Genomic DNA, 23,329 nt, shown 5'->3' with positions numbered 1-23,329 from the left:
ATTACTGCTCAGTAATACCAACCGAAATACTAACAAAATAATAAATTGTTCTCAATCATCGAATTATTTCTGTTCTGTAGGTCATTACACTTTTTATTTATTACATTATGAGCTCTCAATAGAACACCTCAACTGTTATACACTTATACAGTCTACTACGTATAATATACAAGACGTGTACGGGTGTATGGGCGGGCGTATTGTATTGGTATAATTCATAGTTATGACTTGTGAGTAGTTACGACTAGGTATTTAATTAACTTATCAAAGTCGTAAACTGTACCAATTACTCATAATTTCATAAATGTTATTTTTATTAGCTGTTTGCTACAACCATAGTTCATGATAGACATCGTTGACAAAAGGAATCAACAACGAATTTATAATGTGCAAATGTATACAAATCATAAACGCGATAAACTGACTCGTTCCGAAAGCTGTATTAGCTGGTAGTAGAGTAAACAATTTTTTAATAATGTACATAAATATACATTTTAATATTTTATTGACTTTCAAAATGCTTATAAAAAGTCTTTTTATGGGTTTATTGTTACATGCATTTGGTGTACAAAAAAGTATTTGACATTAAAAAATTGCATACCATTAGATAAATAATGATAGAAATAATATAATTTTATGTAGGTAAAACAACATAATAAATCTCAGTATATTATGAAATATTAGATGGTTACAATTCAAGTTTTCACTATATTTTACTTTAAATCATTTTGGTTAATTTTTTTCCAATTTAAAGAAATGTTATTTTGTTAAAGTTGAACATATTTTTATTATTGATTTGAAATATTATTTAATTTGAATTTTTTAATGTATAAACATGCAATTGTATGTTACTGATTTATTTATTTAGATACTAGATAGGTATCTACCATCTATGTTAGTTTATAATGAGAAACTCCACGTTGGCTGCTGCTAAATACTAATATTTTCAAGTGGTTAACACGTGTGATGAGGTTTAAATTAAACTAATGATGTGGGATTACATGGCATACTATATATATATATATATATATATATATATATATATATTACTACTTAGTACTCATAGGCCTTCACAGTGATTAAGAATTATGGTTATAATAATTGTGCTCGAGTTAAAACAAAAGTTTCGGGAAATTGAAGACGAAAAAAAAATGTAGTCATATACAAATAATAGATCATACAAAACAGTAAAAATATAAGTAACTCTTATAATGGATACAATATATGATTGCAGTAACAAATTAATGACTAAAGTATGTCGATTTTATTGATACTCTTACATAAGTTGTGTTGCCGTTAGTTGAAAAACGGAAGTAAGGTTATCAAACAATATTTTTGTGCACCATATTTACATTAGGTGATACAGTTATAATATACCTACCTACCTAATTCTTTCTCCATTGAATTATTTAAAGGTATAATTTTTTTAATATTTTATATGAATTAAATAATAATATAATATTATACTCTATACATTTTGTGATCATTACAATGATCAATTTTTAGTCTTGAGGACACATTTTAAAAATGTTCAGACATTTGTATTCAATAATTAATTTAATTTAAAATAATTTCTTGGTTAAATGCATTTATTATGTGTAATGTACTAATGTGTAATATATAGAATAGATTATTATGGATGTAACCTAGTGTATTCGGTGATACGGATAAAAATGTATTTTTCTTTGTTGTATGCTATTTTGTTTTATAATTTATAATAACCAAATAACTGATTATTTTTGTATTTCTTTCTGAATAATCAACGAGCATTTGATTACACATTATCATAATTTGAACTGCAATCTTAAATTTTAAATACAACAAAACATTTGTATGGCTCACCCATAGAACTAAGTCCATTTACGCATTAATCATTACTACCTACTAGCAGCTGAAGGCTAATTTGATTTATTGCTCTTATCTCAAATTGTATAATATACATATTACATTATGTTGACAGAATATACGAAATACGAATGCGTAGACTTCACATTTGATTAATCAATAACACTAGCCAATATCGGCCATAAAACTATTATGAACAATGTAAACCACGTGTTTGACGTGGCATTAATTTTAATAGTTGTATTAATGATATTATCAAGGCTTGTTAAAATAATTAAAATATCATCGTATATTAGATTCTGAGCTGAGCGGTAAATGGTCTTATGCATGATTTTTTTTGTCTGACGTCACCTTTAAAAGCAGTAAAAATGCTTAAACTGGTAGCAAATTGTTGGTACTTTAGGAAGCCAAAAGTATAAAAAGGTGGGCAAGTGGGTGTCGCTCTGTGCCCTGCTGTACAGTAGGTTACAAGCGGATCACTGTAATGAATTGTGTTAAATTCGATTTCAATGATCATTGTATTAGAAAAACGATTCTGAGTGAATACCGCCAGCCAGCCTATGATATTACTAAGTATATTTGATGATATTATTGTGAATAAAGTAATTTATATAATATAATCTATTTATGCGGAACCTTGTTTTAAATTTTCAATCCTTAGCTATAAAAGTTGAACATTTTATAAATTTTTAACTACAAAATAATAATTAAATTTTATCAAAAATCGAACTAAATGTTTTTATAAAAGAAATTGTGCCTATGTATTTTTAATATTTTTAAACTGCCATTGCAACAATATATCAGGAGCCTTGTATTAAATTTTCAAGCTCAGCCCAACAAATACAATTTTATTGACATTCATAGAAAAAAAAACTAAAAAATTGGAAACTGAAAATGTCCGTAAACAGTTCAAAACAAATCAAAATATTTTGAAAATGTTATGGTCTATAGAAAATGAAAATATAAACAACCAGTGAAAATTGCATGTGTCTACAGTCATTATTATTTTAGAGTTACACCAAAAACCAAAATCCCAAAATTCCCGGTTTTTCGTAATTTTAAATTTTGACCTACACAATCGAACAAGATACTGAAAATGAAAATTGAAGCATTATTTCGACTACTTATCGTGTACACAGAAACAAAAAAAAAATTTAATTAAAAAATATCATTGTAAAAGGAACACATTCATTGCTTCGCTTAGAATCTAAAATTGTTTGTACTATTCAAAATAATCGGAAAAGCAAAAAAAAAAATTAGGGATAAACGGGAATTTTCACGCAAAACAAATTTTACACCTCGTCTTACACAGAATTAATTTTGATTTTTAATAACATTTTCAAAATGCTTTGGCCCCTTTTGAACAATCAATTTATAAACATTTCAAATTTTTGACTTATTCGTTTTTTTTTCTATAAATGTTGATAAAAAATGTTATGCTTTGTCTAAAAAAGTTTTACTTATAGTGATTTGAAAATATAGAAAATACATTACCATAAATGTGTGTAATCTAATTTTTTACTATGTTTCAAATAATAAAAGTAATAGTAATTTGTAATAATTTATTACTAATAAGTATTAACAAAATAATCACCAATAGCAGTATAATTAATATAATATAATATTCGTATTTCTTAGTAATATAGGCTGTCTCCGCTCAGAATTGTTTTTCATAATTTACCTACTCAATTGCGAGGCACACTAATTAACAACCAGCTGTTTAGCAGAGCTACTTTGCTGGATTTTTTAGTTAAGTTTTAAACGAACTAAATTTGTATAGTTACTCAAATCAATGTTCTGATCTCAGGCAATTTAATTTTATGGAATTAACAACGATATGAAATCATTTGTTTCATTTTTTTGATAAGTCGTAAATGAACATTTGAAATCTCAATCCTATACATAATAATATTTTTATCGGTAATTTTAATCCTCATTTGTCCGTTAACTGATATATAAGTGTAACACGATTGCATCGAGAGTTCGGCACCCAAAAAAGAAGGGATACTTTGAGTCAAAACAATGAGATGTGGTAGTATCATGTGGTAGTATCATACAATGATAAACAAAGAACTCTGTGAATGTGCTTCGTTTGGTTACTATAAATTCCATCGTTATATGCACAAAACATTATATTTCACCTCGAACCGGCATGGTCGTAACAAATACACAATGGGAATTTGTGAGCTTGTAGAACAAAACGTGTTTTGGAGGAGAACTACTTTTCGCGTTCAATTACTTTTATATATATAATATCATAATATAACACTGTAACATAATATACAAATATAATACTATGTAGTATATGTATAAATATTGTTAATTGTATGTGTATTGGATACATTGCATGGTGGCACACATTTATATAGGACACGGGCTGCTGAAACTTGGGTTTGTTTATATTAGTGGATTGAGAAAATTATAAGCTGTCTGGGGCAAGTCGTCTTCAAATAATTGATAAAAACCAATTTCGTCACAAGATTCTTACACAATACTTAATACATTTTTTTTTTACTATAGGTTTTTTTTATAATTATCATTTAGTAACTTAATATTATAAACAATCTATAGTTTATAGCAATAAAACAGAAATTATTTATTTTTTATGCACAAATAAATCACGAAGTTGTAGTTGATATTCACAGGAAATAATAAAAACAATTACATATTATAGATTTATCAAGGCCATATAATCTAGGTTTATCTTTGGTCCAGAATTTGATTGTTGCCTCGACAGGTAAACTTTTTTTCAAAAATACCTATATATATAATTTTTTTTTCTTATCACTTTTTTTTCTAATGAAATTAACTTTTCAACAAAATCTTATTTTCAGAAAAAATTACCATAAGGTTTATTATACTTTTCCAAAATATATAAAAAATTGTAACAAAATCAACGAAGTGTATAATTTTTATTGTTGGAAATGATGGATTGGTATAATGCCATTGACATACGTATATTTTAGCGTTCATGTCAATGTTTAGATAATATAAAATGTTTATTTGTAAGTAATAATTTTTCATGGTCTGAAAAAGAATCAAAATAAAAGTAGTGTATTGTGATTTGTAGTATACATACGCTGTGTCTGTGTGCAATTGGATTAATAGATACATAATATTAGATAGGTCACCTATCTAGGGTGCACCTATCATAGGTGCAGTACACTGCGTACTATACTGTTTTATATAATATATTATGAAAAAAAAATTTAATTCTGCACTTTAAAATCATTAGTCACAACTTTCATTCATAATTTATATCAATTATTTTACCATATTATAAACTAGACCTACAATAGTATAACACAAACATAAAATTAAATAAATAGGTACTGTCTTTTTTTTGGAAAACTATATTCTTTAGTTTAGGAATAAATAAAAGCGGATTTATTTGGAAAAATAATTGTTGGATTTTCATTAAATTGAAAAACGAACATTTTAAAAGTGCTCTAAAACACGTGGACCTTGCCGTAGACGTAGGTACATGAACTGACTTTATTATTTTTGTCTTTTTATGTATATAATTATTTGCATATTACTAACTACTAACCGCACTTAATAGTAGATACCTACTTATTTATTTACCTACGTACTCATGTTCAATACTCATTATATTTGAAGAAATAATAAAAATAATAATTGCGTCTTACACAGTATATTAGTTTAAGTGTCGTATTAGTATATTTTACATTCTCTTTCGTCAAGTATGTTTATTATTTATGTATTAATATATGTATTGTACATTGTAAATTGTAAGTACGTAGGTATTTGTATGTTTGTAACCATTGGATGAAATTTGGATATCTATATAAATGTGTAAGAATCTATTTCCGAATCTATTGTGACATAAAAAAAAATAGAACATTTTTTTGTTAATTAACTATTAGACGTTTAATGCAAATTGCGTATATACGGTACACTTACTGCCTACTGGTATTATACTAATTGAAGCATTACATTAATAGTAGTTTACCGGTAGTAGCATTATTTATAATAAATGCTTAAATATATATTTATTATAAATGTACAATAGTATTTATAATCAATGGTAGTTGGTAACGTATGACTGTATATGAGTATCAAATATCGCAACGTAAAGACTAAAAACGAGACTTTGAGTACCTATACCTATAATTTAAAAACGTTGTATACGCGGGATTTGTCGGTACAGCAAATATTATAGTGTAAAAGATACGCAATGAAACCTAGTATAGGTACCCATAACCTATATGTAAATTGTAAATGTAGTGTGAGATTGTGAGAAAGAGAGTTTATATAGGAAATTGCAGAATTAAATAATACAACGATAGCCAAACTGGCACAAATATATACATAAAGCAGTAGAGAAACGATCAAAGACAAACAATTTTTAGAATTTTTTTTTTAATCCACTGATTTCTGTATGGGAAACGTCTATAGTGTTGATTGTACAATATAAACATTTTTTTGCGCTGAATAAAATTAATTATTTATTTACCCGTACCTAAATCATATCTTACCTAACTAAATAATTACTTTTTGTTATTTACTTTAGGTTGCTGTTCTCGTGGAGACTATTCGCCAATAGATGATGGATTGCCATCTCATCACATTAACAATTTAGATGTAGAATACATTGACATAAAATGTGGATATTCATATAACCTAGTAAAAAAAATAATATTTAATATAATTTCAATATGCATGCTTGGTGTGCCATACTTAGCCATTCATTGGTCAGTCAAATTAAAATTATATCTGCTTATGACTCCTAGTCCATTATCAACTTCCGATGTTGTTCTCGTTAATGTAAGTATTTAAAACAAATATATTTATATACGTCTTTATTATAGTTAAAATAACGTTAAATACATTTTTTTTCATAATCATAATATAGCTTAGTTGAAACTATTTTCAAATATGAAAAAAAATAATAATTAACTGAAAATTATAGGAAATTATTATCAAATATTAACATTTTAATATGTTAATTTTACTCTTAAATGTTGTTATATTGTTATCTGAATGATTATTAATAATGTAAATATAAATTACACTATAGTTTAGTTTAATGAATTAATTGTAACTTAAAGGTTATAAACTTATAACCGCATTGACTATTGAAGTATGGACACTGATCAGTAGCCCTACGTCATTTAATTGAAAAAATAATCGTTATTGGGAATATATTTATGTTATGTTCAGATAAAATTTTATGAAGGTATTTTTAGATTTAGAGTGAAATCATAATGAATTGGTTTTACAGTTATGATATTTTTCTGTGTATATATTTTTGTTACTTTGATAAAAAAAATCTCCAAAATTCGTTACTGTGGCATCTCGGTAGGGCTGAGGTTTTATCTAGATATTTTAATGCTTTGAAAAGGAAATTTTATTGATTTTTCTAGTAGGTAGTTGAAGAATAAGAAAAAATTTCCAATTTAAATGTAAGATCTTGAAATTACCGAAAATTTGCTTTTAGTACTCTTTACTGACCCCTCTTTATATTTGTATTGTCATAGCAATATTATATAATTATAATTGTTTTTAAATCCATCCATGTTTCCAAAAATAAAATTGAAGACTGAATTTGAACCTGGTTTAACTATTTTATATTTTTTATCTGCAGGCCTAACTACAAATAAATAATGCATAATCTGTACAGTGTATACATGTTATACTAATTGTCTACATCACTTCATATATGTGTAATTATTAATAAGTAATAACTAGGCAATTAAAATATATATGAAAATAAGCCTTAACTGTTTCGTACATTTTTTTGTCACTTGATGCTTTCATAAAAAAAAATATAATTACATTACTTACAATAAATCTTAAGCTGTTTCAAACTAAGTTAACAATCTAACTGATTTAAAATACTATTATAATGTACACGAGACCTTAGGTAACCACATAATATTGCTACACTAGGGGTTTAATTTCCCTAATTCCTTGCAACTCAGTGCTTTGACATAATTATTTGACTAAAAATATCTTAATAATACTTTTGTTACTAATTAATTGTTTTATGATTTAATAAGGAGATAATACATTTAAAATAATTACATTTAAACACACATCAAAGAAATGGTGGTCCAGTAACATGTATAGGTATATCAAATTTATAATTGAATTGGTACTTATAAAAATAGGTTATAGTTGATCTGTTTAATAAGGTTTTGAAATAATGATATCATCCTAACAATCGACATGAGAATTAATAATTTACCCACTGAATACGCATATTTTGTATTGAGAAATTATTAGAAATTCGGCTATGTAGCTTTGGGGTAAAAAAAATACTGTAGTTAAATCTGGTGTTTACACATTACTATATAATGATTATTTTATTCTTCAATGAATAACCGGTCGGTTAGACAGTATAATATCCGGTTTTCCTCCACCGACCACCGCCCTTTGTATTCCTTTTACCCACTTGTCGGGGTTTCTTTAAAGACACCCGTGGAATGTCTAAATGAGCTACTCGAGTCTTCTCACCAAGTTTAATGGATGCCATGAAAGAGACGTGTTCTTAAAAAACCTGTACGTAGTACCTACCTAATGTATAGTATGTATCTACCTACACTGAACATAATATAATATTCAATAGATCATTATTTTTTAATATTAATGCCGTTATGGTAGTACACTAGTATATATCGAATACTATAGGTACATATTAAAATTATAACTTATATAGTTATATTATATTTTTAATTTGTATACGAATTGAAAGCGATACAATTCAATTATTTATATTATATTATAGGTATGCAAGTAATGTAATGGAGACTCGTAACATAATTAATTCATAATCAAATTTTAATTTTAATCTATTATTTTTGAATACGCTTAACTATTTTATTTTAAACAATGCCATCATCAACCTCCTGTTACACACTACTATGGTTTATGTGATATTGTGATCAATTGTTCTTATTATGATTTATGTTAAGATTTTAAGAAGTACCTAATATAATTTGTTTTCAATTCACATGTTTTATCTATTTTTAATTAATAATGGGTTGTCGTAGAAGCAACGCTGCTACAAACAAAATTAAACATTATTGTAAATATTAATAATATAAAATAACATAAATCATGATAATCGAATTTCTGAACTCGTAAGTTATTAAATCGCTAAATTCTTTGTTTAAAGTTTTGTTTTGGACTCTGATTAACAATTAAATAAATAACTACGAAATAATTTTCAAACCTTCTTGATTTTGACTAATTTTTTTAAAATTTAAACTTTAATTTATTAATACTTATAAAAAAGACCATTCCTATGCATTTGCCATCTTTAATATATTGAAATAATAACAATTTATTTGGGATTTGTATTACATTTTTAAGGGTTTTGATAATTTGACTAAATAAATAATTTTTTATCGACATTTATGGAAAAAAATTAAAACAAAATTGAAAATTAAAGATTGAATACCTATGCTTGTACAGCTCAAAAACATAAAAAAATATTTTGACAATTTTAACGTTTATAGAAAATCATAAAATAAATATTTTAGGTATCTAAGGTTATTTGTTTTTGAGCTACTTACATCAGAAAAACAAAATCTATTTTGTCAAATACTGGTTGTTATTTATAAGTTTATTATAATAATGTGATAAATTGTTCATTTTTACCGTAAATTTGATTTGGGTTTTTGTTTGTTTTTCTCTAATCTCTATATGTATCTATATCTTTTATGAATAAGTTTATACTCTCGTCAAAATAAGTGTGTTAATGTAATCAAAACTGAATTTATAACATTATTATTACCTATATTATAATGATGCGTGTAAAGAGTATAGGTCGGGGGTGTCCGATGGCCACCCTTGTCAAATTTCGTGCTAGTATTAGAATATGTCAATATAGAATTCTAATATATAATGATTTCAGATTTTATATTATATGTACCGCAGAATTCATTTCACAGTGAAACAGTGATTTTTCTCAAAATATTATTACTACCTATATAAATGTAATCAATCTCAAAATTGAATAGGCTTTTTGCGTCATTATAATTTTACTATTGTTGTTGATAAGTGTTTATTATTTAAAGGACGCAAATAATAGCGATGCCATGTACGATGTGCACACTTCAATAATAAAAGACTCAAACGGAGAAAAGAAAACCGTAAGATATTTTAAACATCAATTACTAAAATATATATGGGATGAGAATGAAAATGTATTCAAATTTCTACAAGGTCTTGATAATGGAACAACTACACTATCAAATTTGTTAGAAAAGTGTCACGGACTCACATCTGATGAATATACAAACCAGTACGTATAACACCTACTTACTTTAATAACATTGATTTTTCATAATTTCTTAAGTATAAAAACTATTGAACTTAGACAATTTTTTAACCGAGCTCAGAATTGTAATTTGAAGTTATAACATGTAAATATTTAATTTTTTTTATGAATACATATATATTATTATGAACTAATAACTATAGATAATATACGCATACAATTAATCCATCACGATTCCACGCCCAGATCCAACTATATTTCGCGTAGAAAAAAGTTATTTCAATTTGAACATCCTGTGAATTAACATTTATCATTTAAAAGTTAATCATTCACCGAACACGTAATATTTATGTGTATGTTAACTGTAACGTATTACATCCTATCGAGATTATATCATTTCCATAAAATAAATATTATCTCATATATGAGTTTATTTTAAATGCAATTTTGAATATAGGTTTTGAAAAATGTATCAATTGTTCATATTTGTTGGTGTAAACAATATTAATTTTGCACATCACCAATGTAGTAACGCCAAAATTATTGGCATTACCTAATTAATAATATTTGTATTCATAAAAAAATAATTTAGTGTTTAATATTATTTATGTATAGTATACTATAGTATAAGAATATTCGATACCCATCTTCGATAGTATATAAACTTCGGTGGAGGCCAAATAAATGCTTATATAATCTTATAACAGACATTAAAATACTAAAATACCAAATATTATGTAGGTACATCAACTATTAAGGCCTACGGGTAATATCTAAAATTGGATAACTACAATTGGATATCAACTTGAACCAAATTACTAATATTAACCGTGGTAATACATTATGTATACGTCATATACGTTATAATATGCAGTAAAGGAATGAAAGAATTAAAAATCACTCACAAGTGATTCCCAAACCATTCAAACATTTTTTTTTATAATCTTCAATTGTTTTGAGTTAACCAATTTTGGGTGTTATATTTTTAAATAAATAATTTTCATAATTTTAGTAATAACAAGTAATAAGTAAGAGGTAACTATTATAATAAGCTTTGTTCAGATATTTAGTTATTACATTTTATATTACCATACATGATAATAATTACTATAATATATTGTTTTTTTGTAACTATTTTAAAGTGCCTACATATTTTTTAAAGTTCAATTTGTATTTAGATTAGAGCTTTTTGGCAAGAACGAAGTCATTGTAGAAGTACATTCTTACTGGAAATTGTTTTTTGCTGAAGTGTTGAATCCATTTTACGTGTTCCAAATATTTAGCATATGCCTATGGTTTTTTGATGACTATGAATATTATGGTTTATGTGTATTGGTCAGTTCAGCTTTTTCTATTGGCACTTCGTTATATCAACTGAAAGAGGTTTGGATATTTTGTATTTACTTGTAGTCTATTGATGAATTTTGTGTGACCCAAACTATAATACACAATTTTTGTTTGTCAAGCGTAAGGACCTAACATCGAAAAACGGCCTCTATGCTTTGGATATATTATAATTAGGTACCTACTGTAATTTTTAGATGATATATTGTAGCTACTTATTTTTCTATTTTAACATTTACTTAAAATATACAATCTATATACCTAGGCTTAAACTATTACAAGTAAATTGATTATGAATTATTTTTTTTATACATCTACTTTTTTCTGATACTTTTTTCGGGTAATTTGTTTCCGTAGGTACCTATTCGTTTATCCAGATACCATATATACATAGAGCACCTTCGACCTACCTAGTATTCGATTATACCCCAGCCATACTGGATGTCTCGCAATATTGTTTCATATACCCACCTAGCTACTTACTAGATATAAAATATACTTACAATATACTTTGTCCCCCTCAAAAGGGCTGATCAATTGTTGTATAGCGGATATTTAATTTAGGATCCTCACAAGTTTTGTATGTTGCGGGTACATACGGTTTTTGACTTGAGCGGAAACCTTCTACAAATTACGATTTTAATACATCGTTACGTCTTACACGTTATACATTCACAAGACACTGAAAGCATTTTAAAATTTTCTTGAAATATCAGGGAGGACTGCAGCTCCCTCAGACCCTCCTGGCTACGTCACTGATATTCAAAACTATTATCCTGTATTTTCTTAATACATTCTTAATACATAAAACTCCTGTCTAAACTTTGAATATTACACTTTTTTTTTGATATAAACTTTGAATATTACATGACTTATCATACCTATAATACATTTTTACTGTCGTTACGATTATAACTATTCTGAATAAGAGTTAAATGTTTAAACCTGGCTAAATTTTGTTTATGATTAAGATTTCTCTAACTAAGACAAATACATGCTAATTTATACAAATAAAATATTAACTAATAAGTAATAATATATTAATATAAACTAAAAGTAAGAACTTATTATGTTTAAAATATGTTCCTCCAAATTCAATTTTTATATATTAATTTTTCTTTCAGTTTTAAATTGATTACGTTTAAATCTTATATCCTAATATTTTAACCTCTTCTAATTTACCCAGAATAATGAACTACTTTGAGTGACGAAGATGTCCAATATATATGTTTATAGTTTGGGTTCCACACATTTTTAATGATATATTGATATTAATATTTAATTCTAAATATCAAATGAATATATTTCTGCAGCAAAGTCGATCGCTTAAAGAAACTGTAGATACTTATAATAATGACATTTACACTGTCCTGAGAAGAGATGAGGGTAAGTTTATTCAATAATTAAGTGTAGATTGTTTGTATAAATTCTAATTCTAACAATTGCTGAATTTCCAACGACGGCCCACGAGAGTCCATATGTCAGAACGCGTCCGTTACTGCGCATCGGCACGTTGCCGAATAGTGGGAATGGCATCATGGTGGGAGAAAACAGACGTCACGTATTACTATATGAATGCGCGGTTTACGTATGGACTCTCGTGGGCCGGAGTATATAATATGCATAGGTAATAGGTATGCACAGTATACTTACTCTCGAAATACTAGGTATGCATATTTTTTTTTTATATAATATTCAACTCAACAGTTTTGCATACATTTAAAGAGTATAAAATGTTTGTGATTATAAAAATTTTAAATAAAATTTAATTTTCAAAAAAATATACTAATTGCGTGATAATTTTTATATTCATACCGGGAATACCTAGAATTTACAGACTAATGCCAGTAAGGCAGTAACTGTCGGAATTTTGGACTTTTATCGATTTATTTAGGTAAATTCCAAGATATACAAATTAATTTGGTCAAATCCCCAATGATTATTGTAGTCTGAGCTTTTACAAACGAAGAAATGTTGAATCTTAGAATAAACAATCTATGATTTACCATTTTTTGTTTGTAAAAGCCCGAACTACAATAGAGTAATAGACAAATATTAAACAGAGTTTAACCTAGGTAATTTGTATATAGTATATATCTTGGAGTTCATCAAGGTAAATCGGTAAAAGCCCGGAAAGGAGACATGTGTAACCATCAGGTAGTAGTTTAAATTCTAGGTTTAACTGTAGAGGACGTAATACCCGCATGTGTTGTCTCCGTCGAATAAGTGTGTAACATGACAAACTTTACGCTCAGAAAAACACGTGTAGCTCCGTTAACTTAAAAATTAGAGTGAATTTACGTCTAATAAAATCTTAAGGTAAGATTATAATCTAGGTGACCTCGTGGGATTTTTATTATATTTTAATTTTAAATGGAGTTGTGAGGATTTTAAAATTGTAAATTGCTTGTACATCTTGAACTACTCATAAATCGCTTTAAAATTAAGATATAATAAAAAGCCCATGAGGTTGCCTAGATTATATTCTTACCTTAAGATTTTATAAGACGTAAATTCGCCATAATTTTTAAACTAACGGAGCAACACGTGTTCTGCCGAGCGTAAAATTTGGTATGTTACCTACGCACTTGTAATACGGAGATAATACATGAGGATATCATGCCCTAGGATTACTTATATTTTTAGTGATGTAATATTATATTTTATTTAGTTCATACCGCCTTTGACATTGTAACGAATCACCTATAATCACCTAAATGTATGTTATTAATTTATTGATTTAATCACAATTAATAAATAATAATTAATATAAACTATTTTTTGTGTATATATTATAAGCTATTATATTAATATATAGTATTTCAGCTTAATATATTTTTTTTTTTTAGAAAATGTAAAAGTAAAAGCTCAATATTTAGTACCCGGAGATGTAATTATAATACCACCAGGAGGTTGCAATATAGCTTGTGATGCTTTATTGTTATCTGGTAATTGTATTGTGGATGAAAGTCTTTTAACAGGTTTGTATTCGCCTTAGAATAATATTATAAGCACGATAAAAGTTTTGTAGCAGGGTTAACAGTTTCTTGTATATTTTATTTTATTTTATTTTAATTTTAATTTTTAATTTTTATTTTTAAACAATTTTTATTTAGAAACGTATATTACCATACGTTTCTAGAATAAAATGTTAAAAGCATTTAAGCATAAAGAAACATATATTTTAAACATTTATCTGTACATTATAATCGATAAACATAAAATATCTAGTCCTGACTGATTCATCATCACCTAGCCAGAAGCACTGGAAGGATCTGGCTGAAATTTGGCATACAGATAGCTATTATGACCTAGGGGTCTGCTAAGAAAGGATTTTTGTGAATGATCAGATAAATTTTTAAAATATGGGATGAGTGCTACTTAATACTATAAACGTTTGCGGACTTTATTGAAATATTAATTTTAATGGCCGTAATATTTAAACTGAGAATATTATTTATTTAGGAGAAAGTGAGCCAATAACAAAAAGCCCTCCTTCGTCAATTGAAGAATTTTGCTACAGCAGTTCTTCTCATAAACATCACACATTGTACTGTGGTACCAGAATTTTACAATCAAGATTTTACGCTGGGGCCCAAGTATGGGAAATTATATAAATTATTTTGAACATTTATTAATAATTTGTTCATTTACCATGTACATGATGAAAATTTAATAAAATTAATTCAATTTACAGGTGTTAGCTCTGGTGGTTAGGACTGGAAGTTCTACAGCTAAAGGGAATTTGATACGTTCAATTATGTTTCCAAAGGATATGGATTTCGAGTTTTATCAAGATTCCATAAAATTTGTTGTAATCATGTTTTTCGTTGCTACTATTGGAATGCTTTACTGTGCCTACTTGTATGTTATAAGAGAAGTATGTATTAATATTTAACAGTAATTTAATCTCTAAATACTGATTTAGGCCCTAATTATAAAAATTAGTTTTCAAAATATATAAGACATAAGTACAGTATTCATTGTAAAATACCTATAATTTTTTTTTTATATATAGGCTTCTACAGAATACATTATCATAAGAAGTCTGGACATTTATACTGTGGTCGTCCCCCCTGCATTGCCAGCTGCAATGACAATTGGTATTGTGCATTCTATGAAACGCCTAAAACGCCTTAAAATATATTGCACGTGTCAGACCCGTATTAATGTCGCTGGTAAAATAAAACTCGTTTGTTTTGATAAGGTAAGCTTTTTAAATAAACAATTACAATTTATTCGATTGTGGTTTGATTATTTAGGTCACAGCTATAAATTAGCTTCGCTGTAAACAAAGTAAAACAAGTTTATTAACTTATTATATTTAAATGAATTATATGAAAATCAAAGTGAACAAAATTGACTTGAACTTAAATCAGATTTTACTAAAATTTTATAAAAATATAAAAATATTTTATCGTTTATTACATTTTTGTTTGCAAAAATAATTCACATACTCAAAAGTTATGAGTAATCCTTAATGATTAAATGAATTAATAAATAATTGGCTTCACAAATATCTAAGTAAAAGTAAATATAATACTTTTTATAAAATCGAATAGTCATTGGTAAATATTTTGGATCAAAAAAGAAATATAGCATAACTTTACACATCAAGGCTGTATTCAACAATTTATTTAAATGAAAGTAAATACAATCGTTCTTGACATAAGTTTTGGTTAAGCCAAAGTGTTAAGTTCATAGTCATTTTTTTGTTAATGCAATAATTGTCCTTATAACTAGTTTTATTCCAATACAATTATTTTATATTATTTTATATTTTTGTATTATACAAATATAATAATAACCTAGATAAACAATTTATTTTAGACTGGCACATTGACTGAAGACGGATTGCACTTTTTTGGCCTATTGCCTCATGATGGTCTACAATTGATTACAAATATTTATGATAATTTAGTGAAAGATTTATCTCAAATAGATGTCAGATCACCAATTATTGCTACAATGGCATCTTGTCACTCATTAACTCACATCAACGGATCACTGGCAGGAGATCCGTTAGATCTGAGCATGTTTAATGCAACTGATTGGGTAAAACATACTTTACAATTAGCTCTTGTTTAGTTTAATTTTATTGTTCAATAAAATAAACTAGAACATAATCCATGCATAACGAATATTATTATATTTTAGGAATTAGAAGAGCCTGGCGCAGATAGTTCAAGATTTGATAGTTTATTACCTTCAATAGTACGACCATCTAAAAAATTATATCCGGATGAAGTAAGAAAATGTCAAAGAACTGATTTTTATAATTATTTTTAATTATTTCATAAATATTTTTATTTAATAGTCACCAATTGAAATTGGTATCGTACATCAATTTCCCTTTAATTCAAAAACGCAAAGTATGTGTGTTATTGGTCAAGTATTTGGTACTCGGCGTTACACAGCATACTGTAAAGGCGCTCCAGAAAAGATTATCCAAAACTGTTTGAAAGGAACAAGTAATTTTAAAAATAATTATTAAAAAATCGTTTTTTATTATATTATAATAATATATATTGTTTTTATTCTAGTTCCCACAAATATTTTTTCTGTTTTGGAAGAATTTGGTTCATCTGGGTACCGAGTATTAGCATTAGCATACAAAGATTTACCAAAAAAAGTGAACTGGAAATCGTTATACCATCTTAAATTAGAAAATGTAAATCATTGAATATTTCTGCTATTTATTTCATAAAAAATTTGAATAATATTAATAAATACAAAAAATATTTTTAAAGGTTCAATGTGATTTAAATTTTCTTGGATTTCTCGTCATGCAAAATAAACTTAAACCACAATCTTCTAATATAGTTCAACAACTGAGAACAGCAAACATAAAATGTGTTATGGTCACAGGTAAACTATAATATATTATATGGTTGTAGACATAAAAACCTGTTTTTTAAAAAGTATCACACTAAAGTGGGTTGACTAGAGCAGTAGTTTTCATATTTTAAAACAATCCTATTATATTAATGCATTTGATAAAAGGTGTTGAGTAAAACTTAGTACCTAGTTAACTCAAAAACGGTTAAGATTTTGCTTAAAATTATAATTATCTTTTTACTATGTACATGTGTACCTGCGTATTACTGTTTTTTTATTTATTCATTCGTGTAGTACCTATAATAATTCAATTCAATATTCAAATTAGTTAAACCTTAAACTTTTTTAAATTTAAATTTATTAATTTTTAAAAATAATATTACATTGTTGTGAAAATTTAATTTTTTTCCAGGTGATAATTTATATACTGGATTAAGTGTAGCAAGAGAGTGTTCTATGATTCCATCTAATATAAATATTGCAGTACTAACAGCAACGCCTAGTACTGAACTAACTAAAGCAGAAATCAAACTTGAACCTACATTAGGCCATAACTTGGATGTGATTACTCAAAATACTAAAAACATTATTTATTTTTTTTGGTTTTTCTTTAAAAAATTAAAATGTGTTTATTAATAGTTACAAGACGAAAAGGTATGCTATGCAATCGACGGGAGGTCGTGGTCTGTTTTGGAGTCAGATTTTCCAAGTTGGTTACCTTATGTTGTCTCTAAAGGTCTTGTGTTTGGAAGAATGTTACCAGAGCAAAAAGTGAAGCTTGTGGAGTATTTTCAAAGTATGGGCTATGTAACAGCCATGTGTGGGGATGGAGCAAACGATGCTGGGGTATAATTTCACGTTTTATTAAATAAATATATAAAAAAAATATTAATATCAATCATTTTTTATACTTTATAGGCATTAAAAGTTGCTCATGTTGGTATATCACTTTCACAAGCTGAAGCGTCCATAGCAGCGCCATTTACTTCTCAAATAACAAACGTCTCATGCGTAACTAAAATAATACGAGAAGGACGATGTGCTCTAGTGACTAGTTTTGGAATATTTAAATATATGACATGCTACAGTTTAATACAGTTCATTACATTAGTTTTACTTTACAGCGTGGGTACACTAGTCAATATTGTTTACAAAATATTAAGTTAACGTTTGATTATAATAACATTATTTTTTTTATATTTCAGAAAGGTATTATGTTGGGAAATTTCCAATTTTTGTACTTTGATTTTATTCTTACTACATCATTAGCTATTGTAATGGGTGATATCGAACCTACTGACAAAGTTCATCCTCATCGTCCATTGTCTAAAATTTTGACTGCAAAAAACTTAATACCTCTATTTTTGCAATTGTTAGTCTGTGCTTTGATACAAATAGGGTCACTATATTACCTAGAATTACAAGATTGGCAAGTATATTAAATTGTGTTTTAATTATAAAATCAATTGATTAGGTACCTACCAGCTACTCAAACTAAATCAGGTTAATAAAAGTTTATTGTCAATGTCAGTTTGCTATAGTTAAAGCTAAATTTTAATAATTGATTTATGTTTATAAGTTACTAATTACATTAAATTGTAGATAAATACATTTGTATTTTCTGTCATTTCTGAAAAATGTTTTGTAAAATATGATTATCACAGAAAAGTGGTAAAACTAAGTCACCAGACTCTAATAACATGTAAAACACTTGTAAGTTAAATAGTAGTAGTTTCAAATGTGTGTAGTGCAACTTCCGTTGTTTGGGGGTTAAGAATGGTTAAACAAGGTTCTACAAGAAGATTTAATGTCCTCAATCAAATATATTGTGTAATATGATCCACTAGATTTGGGAAAGTGCCATAATTGGATCTCCTTGTAAATAAATAATAATGCATATTTAAAAAAAAAAAAAAAGTTTTTTCATTTTTTGATTAACACAATACAGTTGATAACTTATTATATTTGGCTTAGCAATAGGTATTAAACAAACAAGTAAGAACTTTGTAATTAAAATATTTAATACTTAATAACTTTTTATAATTACCTATATAGGTACCTATTATGTTTAAATTTTTGATTAATGCAATAATAATTTAACACACGTTACATTCTGGTTTTTCTAAAATAATTTTATTGCTTAACCATTATAGATTTCCTATTTTAGATTTTATTATAATTGACCAACAAAATTATAGCATAGATAAAATAAAAATTAACTGTTCTTAGCGTCAACTATTAGTGATTGGTAAATTACAGAATCTACTATTGTAACTCAGCTTTGACTAGTGATATTACTCTTTGATAATAATATTTATTATACTGTGTACACACTTGATAAAATAAATATGCTGTTCAAAATTTAGAATTACCTAACAATTTAATAATATAGAAATACATTAAATTATATAATGCATATATACTCATTCATAAATATCTTATACTAGGTTCTAATAAATAATATCTGGTAGGTACCTATATAGTTCTATAAAACACTTAGGCAGTTAGGTATTTTAATAATTATTAATAAGTGTAGTGGCTAAATTCAGAATCTTTTGAAGTGGAGGGGAGAGGGGTTGTAAATTTATTTGTGTAGATATGTAGTGAATATGATAAATTATAATATGTAATGTATACACTATTTTATTTTATAATTATAAAACAAAATTTAATTCCCTTGATAATCGTGTCATTTTTATTTTTTTATAGGTTTATACCTACAAATCCTGCATGGTCTGACAATGATGTGATTTCATGTTGGGAAAATACTACATTGTTTTTAACCAGTTCATACCAATACATTATTTTAGCATTTGTATTAAACAAGGGATACCCTCATCGAAAACCATTTTACAAAAATCGTAAGTATATTTTAATAAAAATGATTTGATCATCTCACGTGTTATTCTTTCATTCCATCTATTAAATTGTATAATAACATTTTTATAGTTTCATTCACAATTGTCATTGTAATATTGACTTTATTTACGCTGATGTTGCAAACAACTAGATACTCTACGTTTACAGACATATTCGACATGGTGAATCTGAAAAATTCACACAATGAAAAAGAACAGCGCCTTTTTCTTATTACTCTACTTGCTTTTCCTATTTTAAATCTTTACTTGGCTATCAATATCGAGGTAATTGAATGAAATGTCTTTAAGTCTATTATAATAATATAGTAATACAATCGTTTTAATTATATTTTATTAATTTGTTGTATTTTTCAAGGCATTTGCTGAGTCAACTTTGATGAAAAAAATATTAAGCACTATCAGACAGAAAAGACAGCCTAAAAATCCATATAATCAGCTGATTGCTAGTCAGCCTAACATATTAATATAAAATGTAAAATAATATTTGCAGTGAATGCATTCATTTTGAAATGTTATTCTGTTTATTTATAGGTAATCTCATGTTAAATTGTCACCTATGTCCTACCTACATCCTACTGATTTATTTTAAATGTATTTTTATATGAATTGTTTTATTATTAAATATTGGATAGGTATTGGATTAAAAATATTTTGATAGTTAAACAATACGGTTTTGTATTATTAATTAATAATTATTTGTATAGGTACAATAAAAACATTTGTACAGAACACTTATAAGTTTGTGTAGTAAATTATAAATATAAATATATATCATGTATCTGTGTATGTATGAATATATAAATGTATATAATATGGTTGAAAACTTATTGTTGTTGGGCAAGGGCCCTTGAGAAAATTACTTTAGTAAAACAGATCAACAACAGTGATGTAGCTTATAAATAGCCTATATAAAACACTGTGTGATCTTAATTTTATTATTACAACAAATAAAAATAAAAATTATAACAGAGATACCTGAAAAAAGATTGGATGATGCTGTATATTCTGGAAATAAAAAAGTTTTGTTGAGAACATGCACCTAAGTCGGTTATTATGAAGTTAGGGATTTTACTGTATAAGAAAATAAATTATCCATAAGTTGTGTACAATGTAGGGGAAAGCGGGGTATTACCGAATGTGGGGCAAAACCATATAATAAAATTATGATTTTATCAATAATTTATATCATATAGGAAAACTAAACACACTGATTTGAAGCTTTTTGTTTATTTATTTATTGAATATGATAATTCGCATGTTTTGATATCACACATTGGAAAAAACATTATTTTAAGTGTTTTTAATCAATTACTAAAATATTTTTAAATATTTAACAAATAAAAATAGTATTAAAAAAAATTATACAGATATGTTTTTATTATTATTCAATACCTTATTAAGTGTAATATACATTTCTAGCTTGGATACATATTAATTTATCTACTTAAAGTTTTTTATAAAGCTCGATTTATTTTAATAGCCGCGTGTTGGGGCAAAATCGTATAATTATACCACAGGAATACATACGGTTTTACCCCAGGTGTGGATAAATTCGTATTTTTAAAAAAAAACAGTAAAACATAATTTAAACACGTATAAAAAAAACCAAAACGTAAAAAAGTTTCAAATAAAAGTTATAGACCTTAATTTTTTCAATGTATACCAGTTTAAAAACTTAATTTCGTCAAAAATGATATGATATGTAAGCCATGTCCTGTTATGCCCCAGAGTCCATACGTTATTACCCCAGGTTTTTGGTAAATTCGTATTTTTCCAAAAAAAAGTAAAACACAAATTACACACATTTTTAGATAAAAAACGTAAAAACATTTCGCAAATAAAAGTTATTGACCGTAAGTTTTATGTTTAAAAAAAATGCATTATGTTAAAAATTACATGATTTATAAACCAATGTTTTACTTTTGACCTCCCAAAGTACCAACTAGATTCACATAAAGCATTTTTACTGTCCCAAATGGTGATAAACTGGTAACAGGCACAAGGAAAAAAAGCACACATCATTGTAAATACAATACATTTATCACTCAGAATTTAAAAAGATTGGTGGAAAATGGAAATAATGTTAAATACCTAGAACCCAGTTTTAGATTTATGATACTTTAAAAGTTATGGATTAATAAGATTAAATACCTATATCATTACTATTTGTATTCTATATTAATTAGTGTTTGTCGTTTGAAATACTGAACCATAGATAATAGTTATGCTAGGATACGTGAAAATAACATGTACCGATTAACTTACGACAAAAAAATTAAATGTTTAAACCTTAAACACATCTCACGATTTTGGATTTATTATGCAATACCACCTCGGGCGGACTCAGGTAAGGCAATAACCAATCTTTCTTGTCTCACAAATTTCTTATACTAAATTTTCCAGCCCAATAAACTAAATTTGGATTAATACATTTCTACCACACCTTTTAAGGATATTATTTTTCACTTGACATTTAACATTTTTACACACGGCTTTTGGTTGAGATGATTCCATTGAAATATGTACGAAACTTAGTATAGGTACTGAGACACTGAGTATAAGGTCTATGGTACGAAAGGAATGTGGGATTTAAATACGACTACCTATAGAGTAAATACGACTGCAGAGTTTGAGATACCTCATTCGCTGCATAAGTTTTAATTTTTTGGTTTGTTATATTTGCTACCTAGCTACCTATATGTTTGTTGTAAAATGTATTTATTGTTTTCTTAGTTTTGAAGATAGGTATAACTTAAGGTTTAGCTACCAAAGACAAAACAATAAATACAACTATACAATCAAATGGCTGAGGCTTATGGAATTATATAATAATACGGAAATATTGAAAGATTCTGGCGAAATTTTAGTTTGGCATAATAGCTATTTAAATTAACACCGCATATTTGTTTATTTCTGCCAGCAGATGGTAATAAAAAAAAGTTACTTATTAGGATAGTACATCCACCGATTTTAAATTAAATATTTTCATTTTTCTATGTTATTTTAAAGTTTTTAACATAATTACTACATCATTTAATTACAGTTGGTATTTTTACAAACAACGAAGTTCACGGGGTCAGCTAGCGATAAATTAATTTACGTAATATGGTTGATATCTATATTATGTATTTATTAAAAATATAAAACAGTTTATTCAGAGGCGTGCCCAGGATAA

The 23,329-nt window shown here is 26.6% G+C and overlaps 2 protein-coding genes across 3 annotated transcripts in view; both read left to right on the top strand.

The window, feature by feature from the left end:
• Positions 1-20,967, top strand: part of LOC100163879 (probable cation-transporting ATPase 13A3) — a 25,743-nt gene extending 4,776 nt beyond the window's left edge. The window contains exons 2-21 of one of the 2 annotated variants that reach the window (XR_001679010.2): positions 6,380-6,633; positions 9,891-10,117; positions 11,272-11,476; positions 12,751-12,823; positions 14,287-14,418; positions 14,903-15,036; positions 15,135-15,317; positions 15,456-15,644; positions 16,268-16,492; positions 16,595-16,684; positions 16,755-16,908; positions 16,981-17,108; positions 17,188-17,305; positions 17,688-17,836; positions 17,915-18,121; positions 18,194-18,400; positions 18,481-18,484; positions 19,985-20,136; positions 20,225-20,418; positions 20,510-20,885. Coding sequence is in view for 1 of the 2 variants with exons in the window: in XM_008182003.3 (XP_008180225.1) it covers positions 6,380-6,633; positions 9,891-10,117; positions 11,272-11,476; positions 12,751-12,823; positions 14,287-14,418; positions 14,903-15,036; positions 15,135-15,317; positions 15,456-15,644; positions 16,268-16,492; positions 16,595-16,684; positions 16,755-16,908; positions 16,981-17,108; positions 17,188-17,305; positions 17,688-17,836; positions 17,915-18,121; positions 18,194-18,400; positions 18,481-18,704; positions 19,985-20,136; positions 20,225-20,418; positions 20,510-20,623 (3,359 nt within the window). In the remaining variant the exon portion in view is untranslated. Of the gene's footprint in view, positions 1-6,379; positions 6,634-9,890; positions 10,118-11,271; positions 11,477-12,750; positions 12,824-14,286; positions 14,419-14,902; positions 15,037-15,134; positions 15,318-15,455; positions 15,645-16,267; positions 16,493-16,594; positions 16,685-16,754; positions 16,909-16,980; positions 17,109-17,187; positions 17,306-17,687; positions 17,837-17,914; positions 18,122-18,193; positions 18,401-18,480; positions 18,705-19,984; positions 20,137-20,224; positions 20,419-20,509 lie in introns of both variants that reach the window. The other variant, XM_008182003.3, reaches the window with a different exon arrangement.
• Positions 20,968-22,038: 1,071 nt separating this feature from the next.
• LOC100570911 (GRIP and coiled-coil domain-containing protein PFC0235w-like) overlaps positions 22,039-23,329 on the top strand; it is a 16,983-nt gene continuing 15,692 nt past the window's right edge. Inside the window, exon 1 of the mRNA XM_008181999.2 lies at positions 22,039-22,501. Coding sequence (XP_008180221.1) covers positions 22,402-22,501 — 100 coding nt within the window. The 5' untranslated portion in view covers positions 22,039-22,401. The remainder of the gene's footprint in view (positions 22,502-23,329) is intronic.

Source organism: Acyrthosiphon pisum, chromosome X (genome assembly GCF_005508785.2).
Source record: "Acyrthosiphon pisum isolate AL4f chromosome X, pea_aphid_22Mar2018_4r6ur, whole genome shotgun sequence".
In the NCBI taxonomy this organism is placed as follows: domain Eukaryota; kingdom Metazoa; phylum Arthropoda; class Insecta; order Hemiptera; family Aphididae; genus Acyrthosiphon; species Acyrthosiphon pisum.
This window is presented reverse-complemented; position numbering and strand designations above follow the sequence as displayed.